At 47.9% G+C, this 25,379-nt stretch overlaps 1 protein-coding gene across 1 annotated transcript in view; it reads left to right on the top strand.

Moving 5' to 3' along the window:
- The first annotated feature begins 13,002 nt into the window (after positions 1-13,002).
- The window catches only part of IL6R (interleukin 6 receptor), a 54,457-nt gene continuing 42,080 nt past the window's right edge, over positions 13,003-25,379 (top strand). Inside the window, exon 1 of the mRNA XM_014791925.2 lies at positions 13,003-13,719. Coding sequence (XP_014647411.1) covers positions 13,635-13,719 — 85 coding nt within the window. The 5' untranslated portion in view covers positions 13,003-13,634. The remainder of the gene's footprint in view (positions 13,720-25,379) is intronic.

Genomic DNA, 25,379 nt, shown 5'->3' with positions numbered 1-25,379 from the left:
ACTTAAACAGGGAATTTTACTATAAAGAAGTATTAAACTATAACAAAAGAATAATTATAAGATGTACGAGAACTCTATGGCACCTGTGAGCTAAGGGAAGTATCCACGGAAGAATTAATCTGGAAGGGATCCTTCCCCCAGGCAGGGCTTCTGCCTTCACTGGAGAAGGTGTAGTTGCAGCTCAATGGATGGCAGAGAAGTCTGTTGGTTTGCTGGACAAGGAGGAAGCAATTTTCAGGGCACAGGTGAGCCACAGCTGGTAGCCAGGCATGCAGAGGGGCAGGGGACACTAGTGTAGGAGGTCTGGCACAGTGTCCATGTCTGAAGGGTTGCAGCATTGGGAGGACAGTGGGGTGCATGTCCAGGGCAGAGCACCCCAAGAGGTGCTTCCACCCACATCTCTGACCTATGGTGCAGCTGCTGGAACCAGAAGGAAGAGCCCGTTCCTCCTGCAGTGCCTCTCCAGTACATTCTACCTAGAAACCTTAGCACTATGCTCACTGTGAAGGAGAAATGCTCCAAAGAATCATATCTATTATCACTGAGAAGGTGTTAAGAGGTGAATTTGGAGCTGAGAATCAATACATTGATAACTGGCACATTGGTCCTTTATGGTGATTATTTTTCTCTCTCTCTGAAAGTTTGTGAAGTTTTTCTTTTTTTTTTAATCTTTTTATCTTTTTTTTTTTTTTTTTTGGCTTGAGGAAGACTGACCCTAAGCTAACATCTGTGCCCATCCTCCTCCATTTTGTATGTGGGACGCCACCACAGTATGGCTTGATGAGCGGTGTGTAGGTCCGCACCCGGGATCTGAGCCTGCGAACTCCGAGCCGCCAAAGCAGAGTGTGTGAGCTTAACCACCGGCTTAACCGGGCCGGCCCCTGAAGTCTTTCTTTGTCCTCAGTGATCCCTTGGCATAGGTCTAGTTTTTTAACCATGTGCCCTCCAGGACCAGTTCAACTGACCCCATCTTATCAACAGAGTAGTTAAGAGTGGTTTTTTAGGAACTGAGACCTCTTGTCTAGTTCAGGCTGGTTGAGACTACCAACCCATCAACTGGGCCTGTGCAAATGCCCGACAAGTGACCTTTTTGACACCAAGGAGCTAAAAAGTCCACCCTTAGATCATGGTAATGTTGCCATTTTGTAAACACCTTGTGAACCTATGAAGAGGTATGAAGCTTGACTATGCTTGCACAGATCATCAATTACATCTCTTCTCCTCACCTCCAATCATCTGTCCCCACACTTCAGACCACCTTGCCCCTACCCCGTAAATATCCCTGAGTCCCCATTTTCAGAGAGACGGATCTGAGACTGATTCTCCTACCTCCTCACTTGGCTGTCTTGTAATTAAATCCTTTCTCTTTGCAAACTCTTCATCTAGGTGATTGGCTTAATCATGTGGTGGGCAAAACAAACCTGATTCAGTAACAGTTTCATCTCTTGTACTAGGCACTCAGCTGGCTCTTTCAGTCCAGAAACTTATGTTTTTTAGTTCTGAGAAAACTTGAATTATTTTAATTATTTCTTCTCCTCTATTTTCTCATTTCTCTCTTTTTATTGAAACAGTATATTCTTGGACTGTTTCTCTAATTTTCTCATCTTTTCCTTTTATATTCCATTTCTTTGGTTTCTCACTCTATCTTCTGGAACATTTCTTTAACTTTATCTGTCAACTATTCTATTGAGTTTTTAATTTCTGCTATCACATTTTTAATGTCAAGAGCTCTTTTGATCTCTGAATGTCTTCCTCTTTTTAAACAGCATCCCACTTTTGTTCCACAAATGCAATATCTTTTAGTGTCTCTCTGAGGATATGAGTGATACTTTTTTTTTTAAACTCTTCTTCCTACACAGACTCTGTTTCTGAAAGTTGCTTTTCATTCTGTTTTTTGTTTGTTTGTTTTTATGTTCCATGCTTGTGGATTTTCTCAGCTGTCTGGTAATCTTTGCCCATCTGATCATTTCTGAGAAGGGAACTATATCAGTCCGGTCTCAACAGTAAACATATGGTTCACTCAAATTAGGATAATTTCAGGAGGATTTATTTACAAAATGGCTGTTTACAAAGGCAGGGTGTAGGGCCGGCCCTGTGGCTTGGTGGTTAAGTGCGCGCGCTGCGATGCTGGTGGCCCAGGTTCGGACCCCGGGTGCGCATCGAGGCACCGCTTCTCCGTTCATCCTGGGGCCGAGTCCCACATGCAGCAGCTAGAAGGATGTGCAGCTACGACACACAACTATCCACTGGGGCTTTGGGGGGAAAAAATAAAATAAACAAAATCTTTAAAAAAAAAAAAAAAACAAAGGCAGGGTGTAGGAGAGTTGTAGCTTTTGATTATGATACACAGGCAGCTGAGGTGATCCACAGAGAGGAACAGAGGAACAAATGCCCTGACCTCACTTTCCTGTCTTCCTCCCTCCTGTCTTCTTACTGGGCTCCACATTGGCCAAATCAACCAGAAATCAGAGGGCCCAGGAGCCTGCTCACACAGTCCATAGCTGGGAGCTTCCCAGTGCAGAGGGCATGGTGGAGAGGGGGGATGGAGGAGCAGGGGGGAAATATCTGATACAGGAACCAAAATGCCGATTAGAAGCTCTGTGCGTGTGGAATATCTGGATGGGGCTGTTTGCTGGGAAAGTTCCCCAATGACTGCATCTTTAGGTCTTTCCTCTTGGGCTAGTCAGATTTCCCAGAGAAGAATCTAGCAATCTCCTTCCAGGAGGGGAAAGGTCTGGCCACCGATGTTGTGGTTGCTGGAAGGAGGTTGAGGGCTGCGGGCCTCAAAGTGTAGCATTCAGGACGCACACATTCAGTCCTCTATTTTCAAGACCATACCTATGCTCTCAAACGCACCTAGTGTCCTCCAGTTCAGAGACCCTCTGTCTTGCCCTGTCCAGAGAATAAACCTGCAGATTCTGTGGGAGTGAGGGCGAGATGGTTACCCAGTAATGGAGAGCTAAAGTGGGAGCTAAAACTTAGGTCTGCCTATGTGGGATGTTTGGCAAGTTTATTATCCGTTTGGGTCCCATTTTCTACTATTTCCTATGTGATGACTTAATAGGGTATATGGAAGCAAGCAATAACTATAAAGTGCTATATTGTGATGCATTATTTTTCAAATGCAGTCAGAATTTTCCTGTCTTTATATCTTTGCTCATACTGTTGTTTCTGCTTGGAATTTTCTCCATCTTCTCCCTCACCTCTCCAACCCTTCCACCCCTGTCTATAGAAATGGTATCTTTAAGGCCCAGCTCAATGTCAATTCCACTATGAACCTGCTGCCCTCAAATTGAATAATTCCCAAACTCTCAAACCTTTAATGATGGTCATTTTTCTTCTCACTTCCATTCCTGCCTGTACTAGTAGAGGTTCTCCAGAGAAAAAGAACCAATAGGAGATATATATGTATATATGTGTGTATATATATATATATATCCAACATGGGTATATGTATGTATGGATCCTATATATGTGCATAATAAATATATTTATTATATTATTTATTATAATATATAATAGAGATTTATTGTAAGGAATTGGCTCACATGATTATGGAAGTTGACAAGTCCCAAGATCTGCAGGGTGAGCTGGCAAGCTGGAGACCCAGGAGAGTCAATGGTGTGGTTTCCTCTAAATCTGAAGGCTTGAGAACCAGGAGAACCAACAGTGTAGTTCCAGTCTGAAGGCCAGCAGGAAGAACCAATGTTTCAGTTCAGGTCCGAAGGCAGGAAGAAGTCCAGTTCCAAGGCCATCAGGCAGGAGGAATTCCCTCACTATTTTGAATAATGCTATGAACATGGGAGTATAAACATCTGTCAAGTTCCTGCTTTCAGTTCTTTTGGATGTATACTAGGAGTGGAATTGTTGGATCATGTGGTACTTCTACGTTTAATGTTTGAGAAACCGTCAAACTTTTCCACAGAGGTTGCACCATTTTACATTCCCACCAGCAATGAATGAAGGTTCCAATTTCTCCACATCCTCATCAACACTTGTTATTTTCTGTTTGTAAGCAGAAATGTGACATGATCGAACTTGCATTTTTTTAAAAGCATTCTGGCTGATGTGTGAAGAGATTGAAGGGGCAATAGCGGATGGGGGAAATCAACTAAGAGACTATTTTAGAAGTCCGAGAGAGATGCTAGACTTGCACTAGTGTGGTAGTAGTGAATGTGGAGAGAGGCAGATGGATTTGAGATCTCTTCTGGAGGTCAAAGTGACACTGTAATGAACTGGATGACAGAGGAGAGGAGAAGGAGGAGTTAAGGATGACCCCTAAGTGTCTGACATGGGCAAATGGTGGGGCTAGTCCCTGAGAGAGAGCACACAGGACGGAGATCAAGTCGTGAAAGGAAGACGAGAGGTCAGTTTTGGACACACTGAGTTTGAGATGCACATGAGACCCTAAATTGAAGATGTCAAGTAGGCAGTTGTCTGTGCTGGTCATGAGTACAAAGTAAACATTTGGGCTGAAGATAAACATTTGAGAGTCAGTGAGAGTGGATGAAATTGACTAGGCAAAGAATGTTTTCAGGGAGAAGGCAGCCTAGGGAGGAACTCCAACGTTGAAACATCAAGTTGAGAAGGAAGAGCTTGTAAAAGAGACTGAGAAGGAGCTGCCAGAAAGGTGGGAGGAAAGTGTGAAATCAAGGAAGCCAGATGAGTGTATTAAGACGGAAGGAATGGTTAACCGGTTCAAGGCTGCTCAGAGGTCAAATGCAGTGACCCTAGAGCGTGTTTTTGCGTTTCTTAATCTGGATGGCAGTATATGGATGTTCATTGTATGATTCTTTTTACCTTTATATACATATAAAGTATTAATATAAAAATAATAATAGATATAATTAATATTAATAATTATTAATATATTGATTAATATTAATATAATAACAGAATTAAGATATTAATTTTTCTATAGTAAGTACTGCATATAAGAAAATAAGGAGCTCTAGAAGCTCTACAAACATCACAAAGGAAGATAAGAAATAAACATTTGAAAGAAAAAAAGTGTCCATTGAATTAAGTGGCTTGAAAGTTACTTCACAGTTCTTGTCACCATTTGAGATTATCTTTTTTCTTTGTCTGTTCTTTTGTGGGTGTTAATTGTCTCATTCAAACCCTAGCTCCATGAGGGCAGGCTTGGTCTTGGTCACTGCTGTTCCTTGTGCCTAGGATAGTGTTGCAGAGACGCGCTCAATAAATGAATGGTGCCTTTGGAAAGGGCAGTTCAGCAGAGAGGTGGGGGCAAAACACAGGTTAGAGTGGGATGAGAAGGAATGGAGGTGAGGAAGTAGGGACAGTGCGCAAGTTCCTCTCTTTCAATTCCTATAGAGAGAAGTTTGGCTGTGAGTAGAGAGGAGACAGGAAAGTAACTGGAAAAAAGCATGGAGCACAGGAAAGCTGTTTCTCAAGGTGGGAGAGATTAGAGCATGTTAACTATTGATGGGAAGGATCCATTGGAGAGGGAGAGGTTGATGACACAGGAGAAGAGAGGGATAACTTATGATCTGAGGTTCCAGAGGGGTGGGATCCTTGGAGGTATTAATCTAAGGTGAGAGGGGCACAATCTGTATCTTATTTATCTTTGTATTTGTTGCGGTGCCAAGCTCAAAGTTTGGCACATGGCTGGCATCCAATAAACATGTGTTAGAAATACAGTGATATTTCCTAGCAATATGCTGAGTTAATAATATGCACCTGGCACTGTGCTAAGCAATTCATGCACATTATCTCATGTAATCCTCATGTCCACCCTATGATTTTGGGCCTACTGTTGGTCCTACTTTACTGATAAGGAAATCGAGCTGGGAAAGATTAAATAACTAATACAAGGATTTCAACCCGCATCTGTCTGACTCAATAGCTTTAAAAAATTTACTTAGTTTTATTTATTTATTCTTTTAAACAGCTTTATTGAGGTATAATTCACGCACATCTAATTCTCCCATTGAAAGTGTACAATTCAATGATTTTTAGTATAGTCATAGATATGTGCAGCCATCACCACAGTCTATTTTATAACGTTTTCTTTTTTTTTTTAAGATTTTATTTATTTATTTTTTCCCCCCAAAGCCACAGTAGATAGTTGTATGTCATAGTTGCACATCCTTCTAGTTGCTGTATGTGGGACGCGGCCTCAGCATGGCTGGAGAAGCGGTGCGTCGGTGTGTGCCCGGGGTTCTGAACCCGGGCCGCCAGCAGCGGAGCGCGCACACTTAACCGCTAAGCCACGGGGCTGGCCCTTTATAACGTTTTCATTACCTCAAAAAGAAACACCAGGGGCCGGCCCAGTGGCGCAAGCACGAGCGCTATGGCGGCCCGGGGTTCGCCGGTTTGGATCCCGGGCGTGCACCGACGCATTGCTTGTCAAGCCATGCTGCGGCAGCGTCCCATATAAAGAGGAGGAAGATGGGCATGGATGTTAGCCCTGGGCCAGTCTTCCTCAGCAAAAAGAGGAGGATTGGCAGATGTTAGCTCAGGGCCGATCTTCCTCACAAAAAAAAAAAAAAGAAAGAAAGAAACACCATAACCTTTAGCTGTCATCTCCCTATTCCCTCATACATCTCCCAAGCCCCCAGCCCTAAGCAACCATTAATCTATATCCTATCTGTATAGGTTTCCCTCTTCTGGACTTTCACGTGAATGGAATCACATAATATGTGGATTTTTGTGACTGGCTTCTTTCATCAGCATGTTTTCAGGGTTCATCCATGTTGTAGTATGTGTGAGTACTTCATTGTTTTTTTTTTTTTTATCTCCGCAAAGCCCCAGTGCATAGTGGTATATTCTAGTTGTAAATCCTTCTAGTTCTATGTGAGCTGCTGCCACAGCATGGCAACTGACAGGCGAGTGGTGTGGTTCCGGGACCAGGAACCGAACCCAGGCCACCAAAATGGTGAGACCACCAAACGTTAACCACTAGGCTTCCAGGGCTGGCTCTCTTCATACCTTTTTATGGCTGAATTATATTTTATTGTATGGAGATACCACATTTTGTTTATCTATTCACCCGTTGATGGATATTTGGGCTGCTTCTGCCTTTTGGCTATTGTGAATGATGCTGCTTTAAGCATTTGTGTGCAATTATTTGTGGACATATGTTTTCATTTCTCTAGGGTATATACTTGGGAGTGGAATTGCTGGGTCATATGGTAACTCTGTGATTAATCCTTTGAGGAACTTCCAGAATGTTTTTCAAAGTGGCTGCACCATTTTACATTCCTACTCGCAGTGTCTGAGGGCTCTGATTTCTTCACATCCTTGCCAACACTTGTTATTATCTGACTTTTGAATTCTAGCCGACTCAAAAGTTTTAAATCCCTATGCTATATTGCTTCAAATTTAATAAAATTATGTTTAGCAGGATCCATTTTATGGGCCAGAGAAGTGTATAGTATATTCAGGAAAGAGACTCATGAAAATAGTTAATAGGTTTTTCCCTTGGAGGAAAATTTCAGCTAACAGAAGAAAGAAGATTATAAGTGACATCTACTTTTTCCTTCCACTCTGTGGGTCGGGGGAGATTACCACAGATGCAGATTATTATCGTTATCAGCCTGACATTTACCGAGCAATTACTTGGTGCCAGGAATGTGCTAAGCACTTTAGATAGTTTTCTCGATTAATTCTCACAACAACCATGCTCAGTAGAAACTCTTACTATTCCCATCTTACAGATAAAGAAAATGGAGTTTAGAGAACAGGAGTTTAGAAATTGTTCGAGGTCCCCAGCTGGTCAGTGGCAGAGCTGGATTCGAATTCAGGCAGTTGGGCTCAGGAATACAGCGATGCCTATAGGAACGATTGCTAAAGAGCCAGCTAATGAATGCAAGTGGAGCAAACGCTCAGGGACACGAAGGGTGACTATTACTCAACCTTCATTCTGTGAAAATCCAGAGTGTAACGCAGCGTCTGCTGGGAAGTGCGAGAACAAACAGCTCACGGGTACTCGTGAAATCCAAATTTAGAATATCTTCCAGGAAAGGTGAAATGGCAGACAGAGGTAGTAACTGCAGAGGCCCCAGCGCTGACAAGAGATTACAACTGACAGCAGAGGCCAACCTGGCTGTTAAATCTGCGAGTAAATTGTTCTCTACTCCAGAACACCGTTAATCCCATGGAGCTAGAAGGGCCTCGGAGAGCATCTAACGACCAAATTCTGTTTCAGCCTGTTCATTTTATAGGTGATATAATGAGCCATAATTAAAAAACATGTTCAGACAGACTCTTCTGTCTAGAAAGAATGAGCTTACATTTATTTAACAAACACTCATATAGGATTTACCTTGGGCATTGTACTTTGAGTTGGGCATTGCTATAAACATTTTACATATGTTAACTAATTTAATTCTCATAAGAATCCTATCAGGGTACTTTCATTTCCCCTATTTCACAGATGCAGACGCTGAAGCACAGTGAGGTAACTTGCCTAAGGACATACAGCTGGTGAATGGCAGCGCTGGAATTTGAACCCAGGCAATCTGGCTCCAGAGTCTGTGTGCATAGACCTTTATTGTATGTTGCATTTTAAAAAGGCCACTCTCTAACGGAATTTCATGTTATATCCTTTAATAACATGAGTCGTCTCCCCTTCCCCACCTACCCAATAATGCATCTATTTTGTGTATCTGAATTTTCAAGCTCCTAGTTTGTTTAATCTTGTAATCGTGATGCTTTTTAGAAAATGTGGTAAAATGTACATAACACAAAATTTATCATTTTAACATTTTTTTTTTAATTTTATTTATTTGTTTTTTCCCCCAAAGCCCCAGTAGATAGTTGTATGTCATAGCTGCACATCCTTCCAGTTGCTGTATGTGGGACACGGCCTCGGCATGCCGGAGAAGCGGTGCGTCGGTGTGCGCCCGGGATACGAACCCGGGCCGCCAGCAGCGGAGCACGCGCACCCAACCGCTAAGCCACAGGGCCGGCCCATCATTTTAACATTTTTAAGTGTACAGTTCAGAGGTATTAAGTATATTCACGTAATTGTGGAACCATCACCACCCTCCATCTCCAGAATTCTCTTCATCTTGAAACTTCCTACCCATTAAATAGTAACTCCCATTCCTGTCTCCCCTCAGCGCCTGGCAACCATCATTCTACTTTCTGTCTCTATGAGTTTGACTGCCCTGGGTTCTTCATATAAGTGGAATCATACTATATTTGTCCTTTTGTGTCTGGCTTATTTCACCTAGCATAATGTCTTCAAGGTTCATTCATGTTGTAGCCTGTGTCAGAATTGCCTCCCTTTTTGAGGCTGAATAATATTCCACTGTATAGAGTCAACACATTTGTTTATTCATCCACAGATGGACACTTGTGTTGCTTCTACCTTTTGGCTGTTATGAATAATGCTGCTATGAACATGAGTGTACAAATATCTGTTGTCTCTGCTTCCAGTTCTTTTGTATATATACCCAGAAATGGTATTGCTAGATCATATGATAATTCTATATTTAATTTAATTGTGCTGCTTTTTAACAGTTACAAAATCATAACATTCTATAAATATTACAAGAAGGGGAGATTTTATAACCCCTTTCTGAGAATGGTGCTATAAATCCCTCTTTAGGGGTAAACTCAGCTGGTGATGCAACAGAAAATGGACTGAACTCTGCTGCAGCTGGTGAATGGAGTGTGCCTGTGATCTGCCAGAGCTGGGGATGCTGCATTCCTCTGCTGTGAGGTGGAGAAGTCTTCCCAGGAAGACTGAGGGTACCTGGCCCTGGCTGGGGCTTGATTCTGGGGGGATGCTACTGGCCTAGGACATTGAGTTCTGCTGGTCAGAGGGGCCCCCATATTATACCTCAGCTGGCCCACCTACTGTCAACCTCCACCCAGGCTGACGAGAAACGGAAGGGGAAGGTTTCAGGGAATCAAGAGCACCTTCCAGTAATTATTGATTAGTCAAGGCCAGAGGCCAGGGGAGGGGTCTGCGTGTCAGCCGCACCCACTCCCCTGCTGCACTGCTTAGCATCAGCATTGTCCCTATAGATGACCAGAGAACAAAAGGTGTTGTTTTAAACCCTCCTGGTTGGGAATAGCCCTAACAGAGCAGCTCGAGCCTGGGGGGTGGGGCAGGGCAGGAATTAAAAAAAAAAGAAAAAGAAAAAAAGACTCCGGTGAGTCAGAATATCTGGAATCTTGACCAGCTGTCACTAACTGGCTGTGTCCCCTTTGGCAAACCACTTCACCTCTTGAGGCCAAGGGCAGGAGGACCAGATGATGAATAAGTACCTTTTGGATTCAAAACAATCTATGTATTTATTCTATGGGGCCTCCAATAGACTCTGTCTGTGGCAAACTTTAAGAAGCTTAATCCCTTGAGGTCAAAGGTGACAGGGCTTGCTTGCTGGGAAGGAGTCTGATCAAAGCAGTGCCAGCCCAGAGCTTCCCCCTCTAGGGGAGACGGAGGGTAACTGCAGGAACACGCACTGGGTGCTGGGAGAGGGTCTGGGAGGCCCAAGAAGGGGGTGTCCCAAACACCAAGTTCTGCTCCTCTCCTCTCCCCTCCCAGCCTACCTAACCCCGAGGGCCTGCTGTGATGGGGTAGACAGATGTCCTGCAGGGTCCTTGGTCCTGCGCCCTTCCCCACTGAGAGTTCTCAGCGAGGAGCCAGACCTCACTCTAGAGCTGCAGTTACCAGCTGTGCAGTCTTGACCAAGTCACTTCACTTCTCTGAGCCTTGGTGTATTCATCTGAAAATTGAGGACAATATCTCCTAGCTCCCAGAGTTAAGAAGTCCAAAGGAGACTGTGTTAAGTGAAAGTACTTTGTAAATAGCTGAGTTACCTGAGAGGTGCCCTGGGTAAAGTCCTCCTTGTTTCTTCTGCTGCAGAATTACTGCAGTGTGTCTAAAATCCCCAGGCCCAGGGTGCTTCAGCCCTGTCTGGTTCTCATTTCTGTTTTCTGGTGACCCGATATCCCCATTCCCACTCTGCGATTCACCCCAGAGCTCTAGCCAAATCCATATTCCCCACAGGCCTGAGTTTTCTCCTGTTCGCTGGGGACAAGAAGCCAGGCATGTGAGGCTGGTGACCCCATGGGTGCTGGCATCAGGAAGCCGGTCTGGGAGAGGGCAGGTCAGGCTGAACTGTGCAGGTATGTTTCCTTCTCTTCCTTATCAGTGTTTTTCATAACAAAGCCTGGAATGTTGGCCCATGAAGTTTGAACCTTCGCTGAGCGTAGAGTTCAGATGGGACCTGACAGATGTCAGAGAGCTCGCTCAGACTATACTCCATGGACGGCCACATGTCCCAGACAAAGGCCCTGCTCAGCAGTGGGGATACAGAGACGAGCTTTATAGTGTGGCAGGGAAGACGGAGTGGTGAACAAAGTCGGCATGGGTTTTTGAAGCAGTGCAGAGATGGACCACCTCATCCGACCTTGTGGATGATAGGATTCCAGGGAAGTAGGGAAGAGACTGGAAGCCTTCCTGGAGAAGACACCCCAGCCAAGTCTTAAGAGTAAGTAGAGTGTGGGACAAAGGAGGGGAATTTCTGGCAGAGGGAATAGCTTGAACAAAGGCGTGAAGGTGAGAAGCCATAAATAATATTGTTGACCATAAATAATATTGTTGAAAAATAATTATATTCAAGGCATGGAGATGCAGAAAACGAGGCTGAGAAAATCAAGATGAGCCAGATCTTTTAATTTGAATCACAATACCAAAATTTGCATATTGTTGCTCTCATTTTACAAATTGGGAAATAGAGGCTCAGAGAGGTTAAGCAACTTGCCCAAGTCACATAGCCAGCAAGTGGCAGAGCTGGGATGGGAACTCGATCTGTCTGACTCCAGAACACAGGCTCCCTACTGGTGGATTAGAGAGGGGGAGGCCCACTTTGGTGCAGATGCCAGGTGGGGTCTGAGACACCTGTTCTTGGGCTTTTTCAAACTCGATCTGAACAGAGGGCTTTCTGCAGCCTTCTGGTTTCAGGCTGGCAGCTTGTAGTCTCCCTTTGATTATTTTCAGGTCTGCATCTGCCACAAATAGAGGGGAAGAGGGCAACCACAACGAGAACCACCTTCCAGCCCTGCTGCAACCCCATTTTAAATAGCAGGAGAGAGGGCTAGTGGCCTAAAGATCTACCCTCCCGTATGCCTTCTTTTCTCTGTTTATGGGTGTGGCTGAAGCAAGCCTACCCAGACCAGCCTCTGTCATGGGTTGGTCAGAGTATGTGCTTGGTTTTACCTAGCACTGCTGATGGGTGGTTCCCACAGAGAGACCCAGATGTACGGGGTCTGCATTTCAGAAGCTCTGTCCCTTCATGCCAGATCCTATCCACTTGGGGGCTCCTTTCAGGCCATGCCCATTCCAGCTGCCCCACGAACCTTGAGCCTGGTTAGGATCAGCCTGAAGCCCAAAGTGAAAAAGCACATTCTAATTAGCAATTGCTGGTCCAGAAGCTTCTCAGCCTAGACCTTATTTCAGCATTTTTTGTTCCCTCCAAACTGGGCTCTGAGGCCACCCTGTCAGCTTTAGGCTCCCTGGGTAACCTTGATGGGCCCTTTCAAGAGGTCTTTGTGGTTGCTCCTGAAAGCCAAGAACCAGTTTCTATCTGTCAAATCAGGAGGGTGGATAGGCAGGTTTTGACATCGATGGAACACCTGTGGCCCAGACCCTGTGTCAGGTGGAGAGATGCCATCTCCTGGAATCTTCATAATCATCCTGACCAGTATACACTTTCTTATTTCTATCTGACAGATGAGGAAACCGAAACTCAGACTGCGAACAGCAGTCACAGACCCAGGAGGTGGAGGTCTGCATGGGAATCCAGGTCTACCCGCCTGCTTCCAAAGCCCAAACCGTGTCCTTGCCGTGCTGCAGCCTGCAGGGAAGAGGCAGGCACGCAGAGAGAATGTACCTCTACGATACTGAGTCTTCGCTGGCCACGCCTCATACCAGATCGATTAAATCGAATCTCTTGGTGGGGGTGGGGGGTAGGGGGACACACCCAGACATCGGTGGCTTTTAGGGCTCCCCAGGTGATTTCAAGGGGCAACCCGGGCTGCCAAGCACTGATCTACTGTAACAGTAAGAGGCACATCGCCTCCCCGAGGGCTCTCCAGGTGTTCCTTTCACAGCGAAATCCTGTTCATCAAACCCCAAATCAAAAAGAGCCAGTGGTGTCTAATTCCCCTCCTCTCATCAACAGAACCGGGAGGGGTTGGGGAGGGTCCTGGCAGAGCTCGCCCCCGCCGGGCTCGGGGTTTCCTGTCCTCGCGGCTCAGGTGCGGTGCTGCGCCAGGAAGCCACCCGCTCTGGTCCGCCGGTGCGCGGGGCTGTTGCGCCATCCGCTGGGGCTTTCGTAACAGCACCCTGGGACGGCCTAAAGACACTCCAGCGCGAGTTCCTCAAATGTTTTCCTGCGCTGCCAGGACTGTCCGCTGCTCTGAGTCATGTGCAAGTGGGAAGTCGCACTGACACCGAGCCCGGCCAGAGGGAGCCGAGCCGAGCGCGGCGCGGGACTCCGGGACTCGCCGTGCGTGCAGAGCGCGGCCCCCCCGGGGATGGGGGCTGCCCTCGGGGCCTGAGCCCGCCCGCCGCCCCGCCCCGCCCCGGCCGCTCGGTCCCGACCCGCCCGCCCGCCTCTCTGGGACCATGGGGCATTAGCGGAGGAGGAAGCATGCTGGCCGTCCGCTGCGCGCTGCTGACCGCCCTGCTTGCCGCGCCGGGGGCGGCACTGGCCCAAGGGGGCTGCCCTGCGCTGGGTAAGGGCTTCGAGCGCACCTGGAGGGCTGGGGCAGCTGGCGGGTGGGGGAAACCGCTGTGGCCGCCGCAGACCGGGGGCGGCGGGAGGGAGGAAAGGAGGGGTGACAGCTCCCCTTTTCAGTGGCTAGCTTAGGTCCCCGCGGGCACAAGATGCGGGCTCTGGGCTGACCCAGCTGTTCCGTCGCGGGCGGTCGTTTGTGCGCTCCCTGCTGCGCCGTGCGCCTGTGGCCGGGCGCGCTCTGTGTGACTGCCCTGTGGCCGGGAAGCTGTCTGCGGTCTGCGTACAGCACTTGGTGTGTATTCAGAAACTCGATTCACGTGTCTCCTTCGCAGTGCCCCCAAGAGCCTTTACACAACTGCTCCCTGGGTTACTCCAAGGGGAAATGCCCGCGAGTGCGCGCCCTAGCGGGGTGGAGTTCCCGCCTGCGGTGTTCTTTGTACCAGAGTCCCTCTTGCCTCTCAGCTTTGTGGGGGGGGGCACCTCGCCTGGCTCTCCCCTCAGCCCCCGGGGTGTATGTGTGGATGACAGTGCCCTGACTGTGAAGGGACTGACATCATGGGCGCTGAGTCACGGACCCTCCTGCTGCATGCACTGGCTCTAGCAAACTGTATGCCCCAGCCCTGGGAATTTAACCTAAGTGGGGAGGTTGGCCAGGGATTGGGACGTCTTGGGGCCGGCGCACACTGGGCTCCCCTTCCAGACGAGAGGAGGAGGGGTGAGGCGGAGGGCAGTGGGCGCTTGTTGCTCCTGTTGACTGTAATCTGCTCCCAGCAGCCCGGCCTTTCTATGGGCTCTGGCGACATGCCCAGCTGCGTGTCTAGTCTCTCGACTAGACAACTGGGCAACTGCTTCTCCAGAGGTTTATTTTAGGGTCTGAGAGCGTCTTTGAGGACACAGCGGAAAACCAAGGGGGCAGGGAAGGCTCTGGCTACTGCTGGACTGCATTGCGCTGCCACCCTGGGTGAACACCCTTGGCCCCTCTCTCCCTGCTGGGAGATAACCTTCTAGAGCTGGTGTGCCTGCAGCTCTCTTTGCTTTCTGGATGGTTGTGCTCCTTGTGCTTGAAAGAGGAAAGTAAAGGGATTTCTTTTCTCTGCACACATTTCTTACTCCTGCTGATAACAGCCAGTGTTGATTGAGGCCTTCTGTGCTTTATAGGTTTTCTAATTATCCACTGGATCTAAATATGCTTTGTTCCGAAGAAGAGACTGAGGTTCAGAAAGGTTGGGATGGGAGGTTGTCAGGCTCACTTGGTGGAGGTCCACCCCTCCATGGCCGTGTGCTCCAGTGTGTGGATCCCCAAGGCTCCCAGATGTAGAACTAGCCCAGCAGAGCTGGGGGTGTGTTGGAGGCAAGCTGGGAGTCACCCCTGGTGGCTAAGTGTTGGGGCAGAAGAGGCCAAGGGAAGGGAAGAGGAGGCCTTAGCTTGCCCACCATGGTGTTAGAGGGATACAAGGCAGGGTTGAGGTTTGGGGTGGTCCGGGGAGTGAGCAAGGCTCCCCTGCCCGCCTCTCTTGCTACTCACACCAAACTCCAGGGCACCTGCCCCAAGGAGGTTACTGCTGTGGTGGCCGCTTCCTTTTGTTCCCAGGTGGTTACAAGGCACTTCAAGAGTAGCCAGTTGCAGTCAGTTCTCCGTTTCCCTGGTGCTTAGGAAGGACGGGCAAGGTGGGCTCAAGGCCTGAATAGCCCGTGAAAGGCAGAACCGAGAGTTTGGGGAGGAAGTGAAAGCCCTCCCAGCACAGAAGGAAAATGCAGAGAAGTAGAAAATACCCAGCTCCCCTCCCACACCCACGCAGACTCAGCCCACAAACTTGAGAGTAAAAATAAAGACATTGTACAGGAAGCATGGAGCAAATGACTGTGAGATGTCTCGCTTGGGAGAAATGAGGGGCTGACTGGGTAGCGGCAGCTGGAGTTGGTTTAGAGGGGAAATCCACTGGCTCTCCAGGCTATGGGCTCTTATAGCCAGGAGGCGTGCTTTCCTCGGGACCAGTGGCTGCCCACAGGCCCAAGAGCTGGCAGGACTGCTCAGGTGTCCTTGCCATCTAGGGGCCTGGACTAGCTGGGACTTAGGTGCTGGGCGTGGAAGGCCTGGACACGGATGACTCAGGCTCCTTCCGCCTTCTGCAATGCAAGACCATACACAAAATGAGCACGTTCACCTTTAAGTCTCCCAAAGTCCTGTTTCAACTTCTGATCTTCCCTTTAGGGCAACCTCTTCCTGCCCCCAGTGCCTACCTGCATTCCTAGCCTCACCCTAAATCAGTATTTCTCAAAAGTTCTGGGTCTAGTTGTGCCAGAATTGGTGTGTGTGTGTGTGTGTGTGTGTGTGTGTGTTGGGGGGTGGGGGAGGGGGGGCTTAAAAAATGCCGATTCTTGGTCCCCACCCCAGATTTACCAAAAAGTAATATCTGAGAGTGAAGCTCGAGAAATCTCCTTTTCAACAAATGCCTGTTTTGATTCACAAGTTTGAGGATGACTGGCTAACCTGTGCAATTGAGGAACTGAACGAAGGCCCTCCCCCATCAGGCTTCTAGTTGCCAGAAATTTCTCCCTGCTTTGGCTCTGCCCCTTGTTTATTCATTGCAGCAAACATTTATTGAGAACATGTACAGCCCTATGGGGCCTGTGTGGGATCAGCCACCCAGACTCCACCCTAAAAGAAGCTTGAGAATGGTCAAGTGCCAAACCCAGCTCTCTGACCCATCCCGCTTGGTACCAACTACCCAAGGACAAACTGTCTAGGGGGTAGGGGGAGATGGAGACAGGAAGCTCCTCTAATTGAGGACCAAGACCCGAGGCAGCAGGCACGCTGACCCTGACCCCATTCCCTCATCTCCGACCCTCAGTTTTTTCCCCTGCGAACTGGGTAAACAAATCCTCCCCTCACAGGGTGTTGGTAAGGATTTCACAAAGCACCCAGGTGCTCGCTGCTGTTCATATGCACCCCTCCCCTCCCCTCTCCTCTCCTCCACTTCCTCTTCCCACCAGGCCTCCGTGCTCCCCACCTGTGAGTGAGTGCGTGCATTCCCGTACTGATCAGTCTTAAAGGTCTAGAGCTGTGCTCTCTGATAGGCTAGCCACTTACCAAGTGTCGCTGTTTAAATTTAAATTAATTAAAGTGAAATCAAATTAAAAATGTAGTTCCTTAGTTGCACTGGCCACATTCAGGTGTTCAATAGCACATGTGACTTGCGGCTACTGTATTGGACAGTGCAGATATAGAGCATTTCCATCATCACAGAAGGTCTCTGGATGGTGCTGGTCTAGAGCACTGAGCAGTTCCTTCCAGAGTTTTCTGCTGCTTCTTCCTTTATCCCTCCCCAGACCTTCTCTCCTCCACCTGAACACAGCTCATCTTGCACAGGTAACGGTTAAGTCTTAGGAACCAGACAGCTCTCTGCCCAGCCCTGCCACGTAGAAATGACGTGAACTTGGGTGATTTTACCTCTTGGAGACTCACTCTCCTCCTCTAGAAAATATAGATAATTACACTACCTCCTGGAGCGCTTATGAAGGTGAAATGAGCTCAGTAAGTTTGTACATAGATATAGAAAAGTCCCTAGCAGAGAGCAAGCACTTGAATAAGTGGAGCTAATAATTCATTCATTTGAAGAAAATATTTTGAGCTCCTACTGTGTTCCAGGCACTATTCTAAGAGCTATAGATGCAGAGTGAACAAAACAGACAAAAATTCCTGGCTCGTTGGAGCTTCATTCTAGTGAGGATGTAAATTAGAAACAGAGTATGATATGACCACTGCTAAGGAGGAAGAATCAAGCAGGGGAGGGATGTAGGAACTGTGTGTATAGGTTGAGGGGGCATGTAAAATTGGTCCTTTCGAGGGGAGGCCAAAGAAGTTCTCACCCGGAAGATGCTATTTGAATGAAGGCCCAAAGGAAATATAAAAAAAAGTTTAGGATTCTTTATACTCCCATCTTGGGTAGGAAAATTCTTGCCTCCTCTTTAACAGTCTGGTACTACCCTAAAGGCCTATTAGATTCTGGAGCAGGGGGCTCCTTGGGGACACATGCGTGCCTCCTGCCCTGGCGAAGCTTGGGGGTGTCTCTGGGGAGACCAGGCCTCAGCCATTGGGTCTCTTAGACTCCAGCTGGACAGGGAAGTGCTAAATGTGTCATTAACTGCCATTGAGGTACGAGTCTTTGGGAGAGAATCTTTGAGGACTGGAGTGGCAAGGGGAAGATGGCAAAGAAAGGCTTTTAATTCTCAGATCCTCTGTCTGGTGAAGCCCCTGGGAGTTTCATTTGGGTAGTTAATCTGTGTGCTTTCCTCTCTCCTCTGGGCTTGAGATCCAAAGAGGTCCAAAGTCTCTGGCCGAGTTGGGCTTTTCCGGCACAGTCCTGGGTTCAGGCCCAACTTCTAGCTGCACCTCTTCAGGTGCACTCCACCCGCCCCCACCAGCTCTGCCTGTGGCTCTACCCTTAGGAGTGTGTCCCTGGGGCCCTGAGTCCAGGCTGTCTCCCCAGCTCCTGTTCTCAGTTCTCTTACATCTCCCAGCTTCCTTTTCTAAAAAGCATCCTTTGGTCTTCCCTCTGTACATGATGGTTTTAGTAACTGTTACTGTATTGAGTGACAGCTGTATGCATGGATCTGTGCCGGGCTTTTTGCATCTGTGATCTCATTAACTCTGCACAGCAGCCTTGTGTGGGAGGAGTGTTAGACCCATGGCATAGATGGGATAGGCTGTGGGACAGGCAGGTTTTGTTGGAGAGGAAGATCAGCAGGTGAGTTTTGGACGTGTTGAGACTGAGGCGTCTATTAGACAGCCACGGGAAGATGCTGAGGAGTTGGATACAGGAGTCTGGAGTTTGGGAATGAGGACTGAGCCTGAGGTATGACTTTGGGAGTTGTCTGAGGGTGGATGTGATTTCTAGCCTTGAGAGTATCTGAGATCACCTAGCCCGAGAGTGGAGATGGAGAGGAGAAGAGAAGAGGCTCCAAGCTGGGCCCTGGGACACGTCAACCTTCTCAGGCGGGAAGAAGGGAGGAGACTGGGAACGTGAGACCAGTGAAGTAGGAGGAAAACTAGGAGAGTTGGTGTCCTGAAAACCCAGTGAGGACAGGGTATCAGAGAGGAGAGAGCCATCCATGGAGTCAAACACTGCTGAGAGGCCAGGTAAGAGGACGACTGAGACTTGACCGGTGGACGTGGCAACAGGCAGGCCATTGGTGACCTTGACATGAGGAGTGAAATGATGGGGGCCCAAGGCTGCCAGGAGTGGATTCATGAGAGAATGGGGGGAGGGAAACTGGAGACAGTAGGTGTAGGCTACTCTTTTGAGGATTTTAGCTGTAAAGGAGAGTAGAGAAATGGAGTGCTCATTGGCTGGAGAAGTGGGGTCAAGAAAAGGGATTTTTTAAAAGGTGACTGAAATATCAGCATGTTTGCATGCTGATGGAAATGATTTAGTAGAGACCAAAAAGTGACAGACAGACAGGTGAGAATTGCTGAAGCAGTGTCCTTGAGTAGGCGAGAGGAAACTGAGGCTCAGAGAGGTTCAGTAACACGCTCAAGATCACACACAAGGAAGTGATAGACTGGGCTCTGAACCTTGCTCTTTCCACTATATCACGTGTGTTGCCAACAACTCCCACCCTTCCCAAAGCTCAGGGACGGCAAGGTCAAGGTCTTTGTCTCTCTTCGCAGTATCTTTATTAGAGACTCACCAACACCACACCCATTGGTGTCGCAGAGACAGCTTCGCTTTTGCCTCAGGAAGTGGCTGCTGCCTTCTCTTAAGTGTTGAAGAGTACTGAAGGCCACAGTGTATGGTTAAGCTGTTGCACTGTAACCCCCTCCAACTACCCCATATCCATGCATATCACTCAGTCAGGAGAATGTTTTGCAACCACATGTCACTATAATGAGCTTTCTGTGTCTCCAAGAGAGGCAGCTGGTGTAGCAGAGAGAAACCAGCTTAGGGGTCAGACGATCCAAGACTGTCTCCTGGCTGCCCACTCAACCAGACAGCTGACCTGGGGACAAGTCACTTCAAGCCTAGGCAGAACAATAAGGCTGTAACAAACAAAAGTGGGTGCTTGATAGATGTTATTGATCCTAAGAGCCCATTTAGGTGGGAGGAGTGGGAGGCTATAGTATGAGGACTCTCACAGAAGAGGGGAAAGACGCACTAATGCAGTGGGGTAATAAATACACTTGCTCAGATTTTTTGAAAGATTAGGTATGTCCTGAAAATACTGCTAAGGTTTTAACATTAATTATTTAATGTAATCCTCAGAACAACATTTTGAAGTAGGTGTTATTATTATTTCCGTTTTATGGATGGGAAAAGTGAGGCCTAGAGACGTTGAGAAACTAGCCCAAGGTCACACAGTTAGCAAGTGACTGACCTAGGGTTGGAACTTGGGTGTATCTGAATCCTGGGCTTGAACTCCTGACCACTGCACCCAGTGGACTAGGAAAGAGTTCATTTAGGTTAAATAAAGAACTTCTGCTTTAATTTCTTTGGTATTTTGTTATATGGATACACCGAGGTTATTTATCCTGTCTCCCTTTGATGTCTTGCCATTACAGACGGCGCTGTGGGGAATAACTTTGCATACCCCTCACGCTGCGTGAGTACAAGAACACGTGCAGGATAAATTCCTCAAAGCGGGATCTGTGGGTCGAAGGCCACATGCATTTGTAATTTTGAGAGAGAATGGAAGTTGCACCAATTCTCCTCCCTGCAACAATGAAGGAATGCTTGGGTCCCCACACCTTTGCCAAAAGTGTATTATTAAACTGGTATCTACACAGAAAATAGTGTCTGTGTGGAGTTAGTTTGCATTTATCTTCTCTGAGTGAGATTGTACAGGTTTTTTCATGTTTAAGAGATATTTGCATAATCTGTGTCTATGAACTGCCTGTTCATATTCATTGCTCATTTTTTTATTGGGTTGTTGGTCTTTCTCGTATTGTTTACAGGAGCTCTTAATATATTAAAGAATTTAATCCTGGGCCGGCCCCGTGGCTTGGTGGTTAAGTGAGCGCGCTCCACTGCTGGCGACCCGGGGTTCGGATCCCGGGCTCGCACCGACGCGCTGCTTCTCTGGCCATGCTGAGGCCGCGTCCCACATACAGCAACTAGAAGGATGTGCAGCTATGACACACAACTATCTACTGGGGCTTTGGGGGGAAAAAATAAATAAATAAAATCTTTAAAAAAAAAAAAAAAAAAAAGAATTTAATCCTTTATCTATGATAGGAGTTGTGAAAATTCTTCTCCAGTTTGTCATTTGTCTTTTGACTATTTTGGGGTGGGGGATGGTTTTTGCCATGCAGATTTTTTTAAAAATGTAGTTGGATTTCTCAGTCTTTTTAAGACTTCTAGGTTTTTTATCATATTTAATAGGATTCTTTTTTTTCCTGGTACCTTTAAGAGTTTTTTACATTTAAATATTTGACCCATTTTGAATTTATTGTGGAGTAAGTATGAAGTATGGGTTTAACTTTTTTCCCCTGGTTATAACCTGATGTCCCTTTATAGTTTATTAAATAATTCATCTTTCCCCCGCTGATTTTATTTTATTTTTTTTAAAGATTTTATTTATTTTTTTTTCCCCCCAAAGCCCCAGTAGATAGTTGTATGTCATAGCTGCACATCCTTCTAGTTGCTGTATGTGGGACTCGGCCTCAGGATGGACGGAGAAGTGGTGCCTCGATGCGCACCCGGGATCCGGGCCCGGGCCGCCAGCATTGCAGCGCGTGCACTTAACCACCAAGCCACAGGGCCGGCCCACCCCCCCGCTGATTTTAAAAGTCACCTTTAGAATCTACCAAATTACTGTATATACTTGGGTTTATACTGCCTCTCAGCATAGTGAGTAGTTAAAAGCACAAATTCTGGGCCGGCCCTGTGGCTTGGTGGTTAAGTGCGCGCGCTGCGATGCTGGTGGCCCGGGTTCGGATCCCGGGTGCTCATCGAGGCACCACTTCTCCGTTCATCCTGAGGCCGAGTCCCGCATACAGCAACTAGAAGGATGTGCAGCTACGACATACAACTATCCACTGGGGCTTTGGGGGGAAAAAATAAAATAAATAAAATCTTTAAAAAAAAAAAAAAAAAAAAAAAAAGCACAAATTCTGAGGCCGAATTGCCTGGGTTTGAATCCAGGCTCACCCCTAATTAGCCATATAACCAGCCTCCTGTTCGGTAGGATAGACTGCTGGGAGGGTCAGGTTGGGTAATCCATGTGCACGCTGGAACAGTGCCTGTGTGTAGGCAACACTCAGACTAAGCTATTTTTTTGAAATTGTGGTAAAATACACATAGCATAAAATTTATCATCTTAACCATTTTAAAGTATACAGTTCAATAGCACAGACTAAGCTATTTTTGGTTACTATTATTTCTGAACTTTCTAGTCTCTTCCACAGTTTGGTGTGTCTCCTCATGTGCCAGTATCATACTGTGTTAATTACTGTAGCTTTCTAATATGCTTTAAAGTTTGGTTGGGCTAATCCCCCTCTTATTTCTCTGCTTTTTCAGAACTCTCCTGGCGATCCTTGCTTGTTTACTTTTCCACTTGAACTTTAGAATCAGCTTGCCTAGTTTCAAAAAAAAAAGTCGTCTTGGTGTTTTTGTTAGGCTCGAGCAAGATTTAGAGATTAACTTTGGGAGCACTGACATATGTACAATACTGAGTCTTCCTATCTCAGAACATGATGGGCCTGATGTGGCTTATTTATGAGGGGAACGGGCTGGGCAGGAAAGCCAGAATCCAGGTTTCACAGTTTCCCTGAGGGTAGATGTGCCTTCTCTTCCATTCTGAACTGCTTCCTTCACAGGGACGTGTAGTGAGGGGGACTGGTGTGTGTATGTGTGTGTGTGTGTGCATGCATGTGTGTACACAGCTCATGGCATGTGGGGATGGGGAGGGCGACATAGGCTTGAGCTCTGGCAGTTGTGGGAATGCAGGAGGGGGGACTTGAGGGCCTTTATAAAACTGCGTATGGCAGTGTAATATACGTGCAGAAGAGAGCACTCAGCGTAAATCGAACAGCTTGATGAATTTTCACAAGCTGAGCACACCCATGTCACTACCACTCAGCTGAAGAACAGGGCTGGTGATGGGTAGCCCAGGGGCCTCCCCTTCCAGTCACTCCCTACCACACCTCCACTTTGTGACATCTTAAATCTTTACTTTTGCTTCCTTATAGCTACAGCAGTGGGGGAGGGGAAGCTGGGGGCAGGTGGGAAGTGGTGGATATGGTTTGGGATGGGAGGGAGGAATGTATGTCAGGTCCCTTCCACCCGCCTTCCACAAACATGTAAAAGACCCTGATGTGGGCCAGGCTTCTGGTTAGACTCTGGGGCCAAGTTCAGAGATGGGAAGACAGGACTCTTTGTGCTGTACTCTTGGGAAGGCTGTGGGGTTAACATGACTGAGAGTCCCAGGGCCCGGGTTCCGTCCTGGCTACACTACACACTAGCTGTGTGACTTCTGGGCCCTGGTTCTCCTCATCTATCTATATGGGTGGGTTGGCCTGAATCATCCTTAAGGGCCCTTCCTTACGGCCCTAAAAGAGCGACCCTTATCTCAGCACCCACTCTGTGGCTGTAGCCCCAACTCAGCCCCTTTCTGGACCCAAGTCGTGTATGTGTCCCTCTGTGGGCATTGGCCCTGCTCAGTTCAGCCTTTAATCTCTTTATTTCTCTATCTGCTTCTTGGGGTTCGGTGGGGGTGGGGACGCTGGATTGTTTGCCTTCCTTCTATATCTTTTCCTCTAATTAGTTTATAATCTCTGAGAGGTGACCTAGGCCAGACCTTCTGGGCCGGGGGCCAGCTGATTATCTCTGATGCTGCCAGGGGAGGATTAAATGTTTTTCTCCTGAGGAGCTGGTCACACGCGCTGGTGTCTGAGTCAGCATCCAGCGTTACCTTTTTATGGGTCCAAAGGAACCTCCCAGGCCCTCTCTGCGAAAGGTAGACAGTCCACGGTGTGGACGGACGGACAGGAGGCCACGCCAGGGTAAATACTGACTCCGCCAAATGTAAGACAAATACAGGCAGGTACAGAGGTACAAACACATTAGAGGGAGGAGAGGGCGGGGGCTGTCCTCGGGAGGCTGCCATCGGAGAAGAGGCTGTGGAAGAGGTGGGGGTGGGAGCTGAGTGAGAGAAGGTGGCAGGGGCGGTAGCTTAGAGCCTGCGGCTGGCCTCTCCCTAAATGGGGAGGGGGGGCACGTTCTGGTAATTTTAGGGACACGTGAGAGATTGGGAGTTGGGGGGGACACTTTTAAACTATAACGTGTTGTAAGTGCTGCTGCTGTGGGGTAGAGGGAGAAAGGCCAAGGATGCTTGGCTCCTGTCTCCCTCTAAGAGACCCCAAGTACTATTAGGTGTGGCAGGGCTGGCTCGCTCCCCCCTTACACATAGGCTTCAACCCTAGGACTCCCTTCCCCGAGCCTCTGCGATGGGTGGAAAGGCATGAGAAGAGCAGGGAAGAGGAGAGGAAATTGGGAGAGAGGGAGGGTGGTGGGTAGCCCAGAGAAGGGGGAGCTGGGGGTGGGACATAGCGGGGCATCTGGCCCCGGGAGAGATGGGCTTTGGCCAGACTCACCTGGAGCCCATGTAGATGCCCTCCCTCACTAGCTCTGTGAATTTGGGCAAGTTCCTTAACTTCTCTGAACTTCCGTGGCCTCGACAGTAAAATGAAGACAAGCCTCCCTCCTCAGCAGGGTTGTTGTGAGGAGTCGAGAGCTCTTAGGTAAAGCGGTAAGTGCTCATAAGTGGTCATGATTGTTGTGATTATTATTTCATCCAAAGTCTGGAAATTGGTTTCAGTCCTTAGATGGAGAATGGAGGGAGAGGGGACAGAGAACACTGGGGATTGTTCTAGGCCCTGTGGGACCAAATTCTGCATTTGTTTCTGTTTGGACATGAGGTGCCCACATGCTTCTCCTGGAGACTTCTCAACAGCCACCTCCTTTCACATCAAGGCCTTGATTGTGGAGAAGGGACCCTTGACCCCTTCTGAAATCCTGTGCCCCTGCAACCCGAGAGGTTGGAGGCCATCCTGTGCTGCCAGCTGGCCCGGCCAGCCTGGCCCAGCGTCCCCGCTCAGAAACCAGGGCGGTGGAATTAGCAGGCTTGTACTAAGCCTGTGTCCGCGGTGACGCGCTAGGCAGCCGGTTCCCTCACGCTTACATAAGTGGGGCCAGGAAGCTGAACTTGTTTTTGCTGGCAAGAGCAACAGCAAGCTGCAAGGGAGTTGAGAAATATGTCTTCGTGTGCGTGTTTTTCTCTGGTTATTGACATTTGCACGTTTACTTGAAGAGGGAAAAAAGTAGAAAAACAACAAAGCTGTTCGTGTTTCTGGCACCCAAACTTAGGTCCAGGATGGGGAGGAACTCCAGTTCCCAGAGCTGTGATGCAAAGTCCCCGGCTGTGGTGGGGCGCCCAGTGCCCCAGGGAGTGGGATTACTTGGGCCCCAGGGGCCTTGAGGTGTGGGACTGGTTGCCAGGGGTTACTAGACTCAAGCACTTTTCCCCTTGAGGAATGAGAGGTGAGGGAGGTTGTGGGAATTTCCCTCCCCTCGAGCTCTCTAGGGACAGAAGCATTTGTCTGAGGGACTGGGATGACCTGGCCATCGTCCCTTGCCAAAAGTCATCAACTATTAGTATAAT

Source organism: Ceratotherium simum, chromosome 2, assembly GCF_057802395.1.
Source record: "Ceratotherium simum simum isolate JZ-2026a chromosome 2, ASM5780239v1, whole genome shotgun sequence".
Lineage (NCBI taxonomy): Eukaryota > Metazoa > Chordata > Mammalia > Perissodactyla > Rhinocerotidae > Ceratotherium > Ceratotherium simum.
Note: the sequence above shows the minus strand (reverse complement) of the source record. Positions and strands in the feature narration are given on the sequence as shown.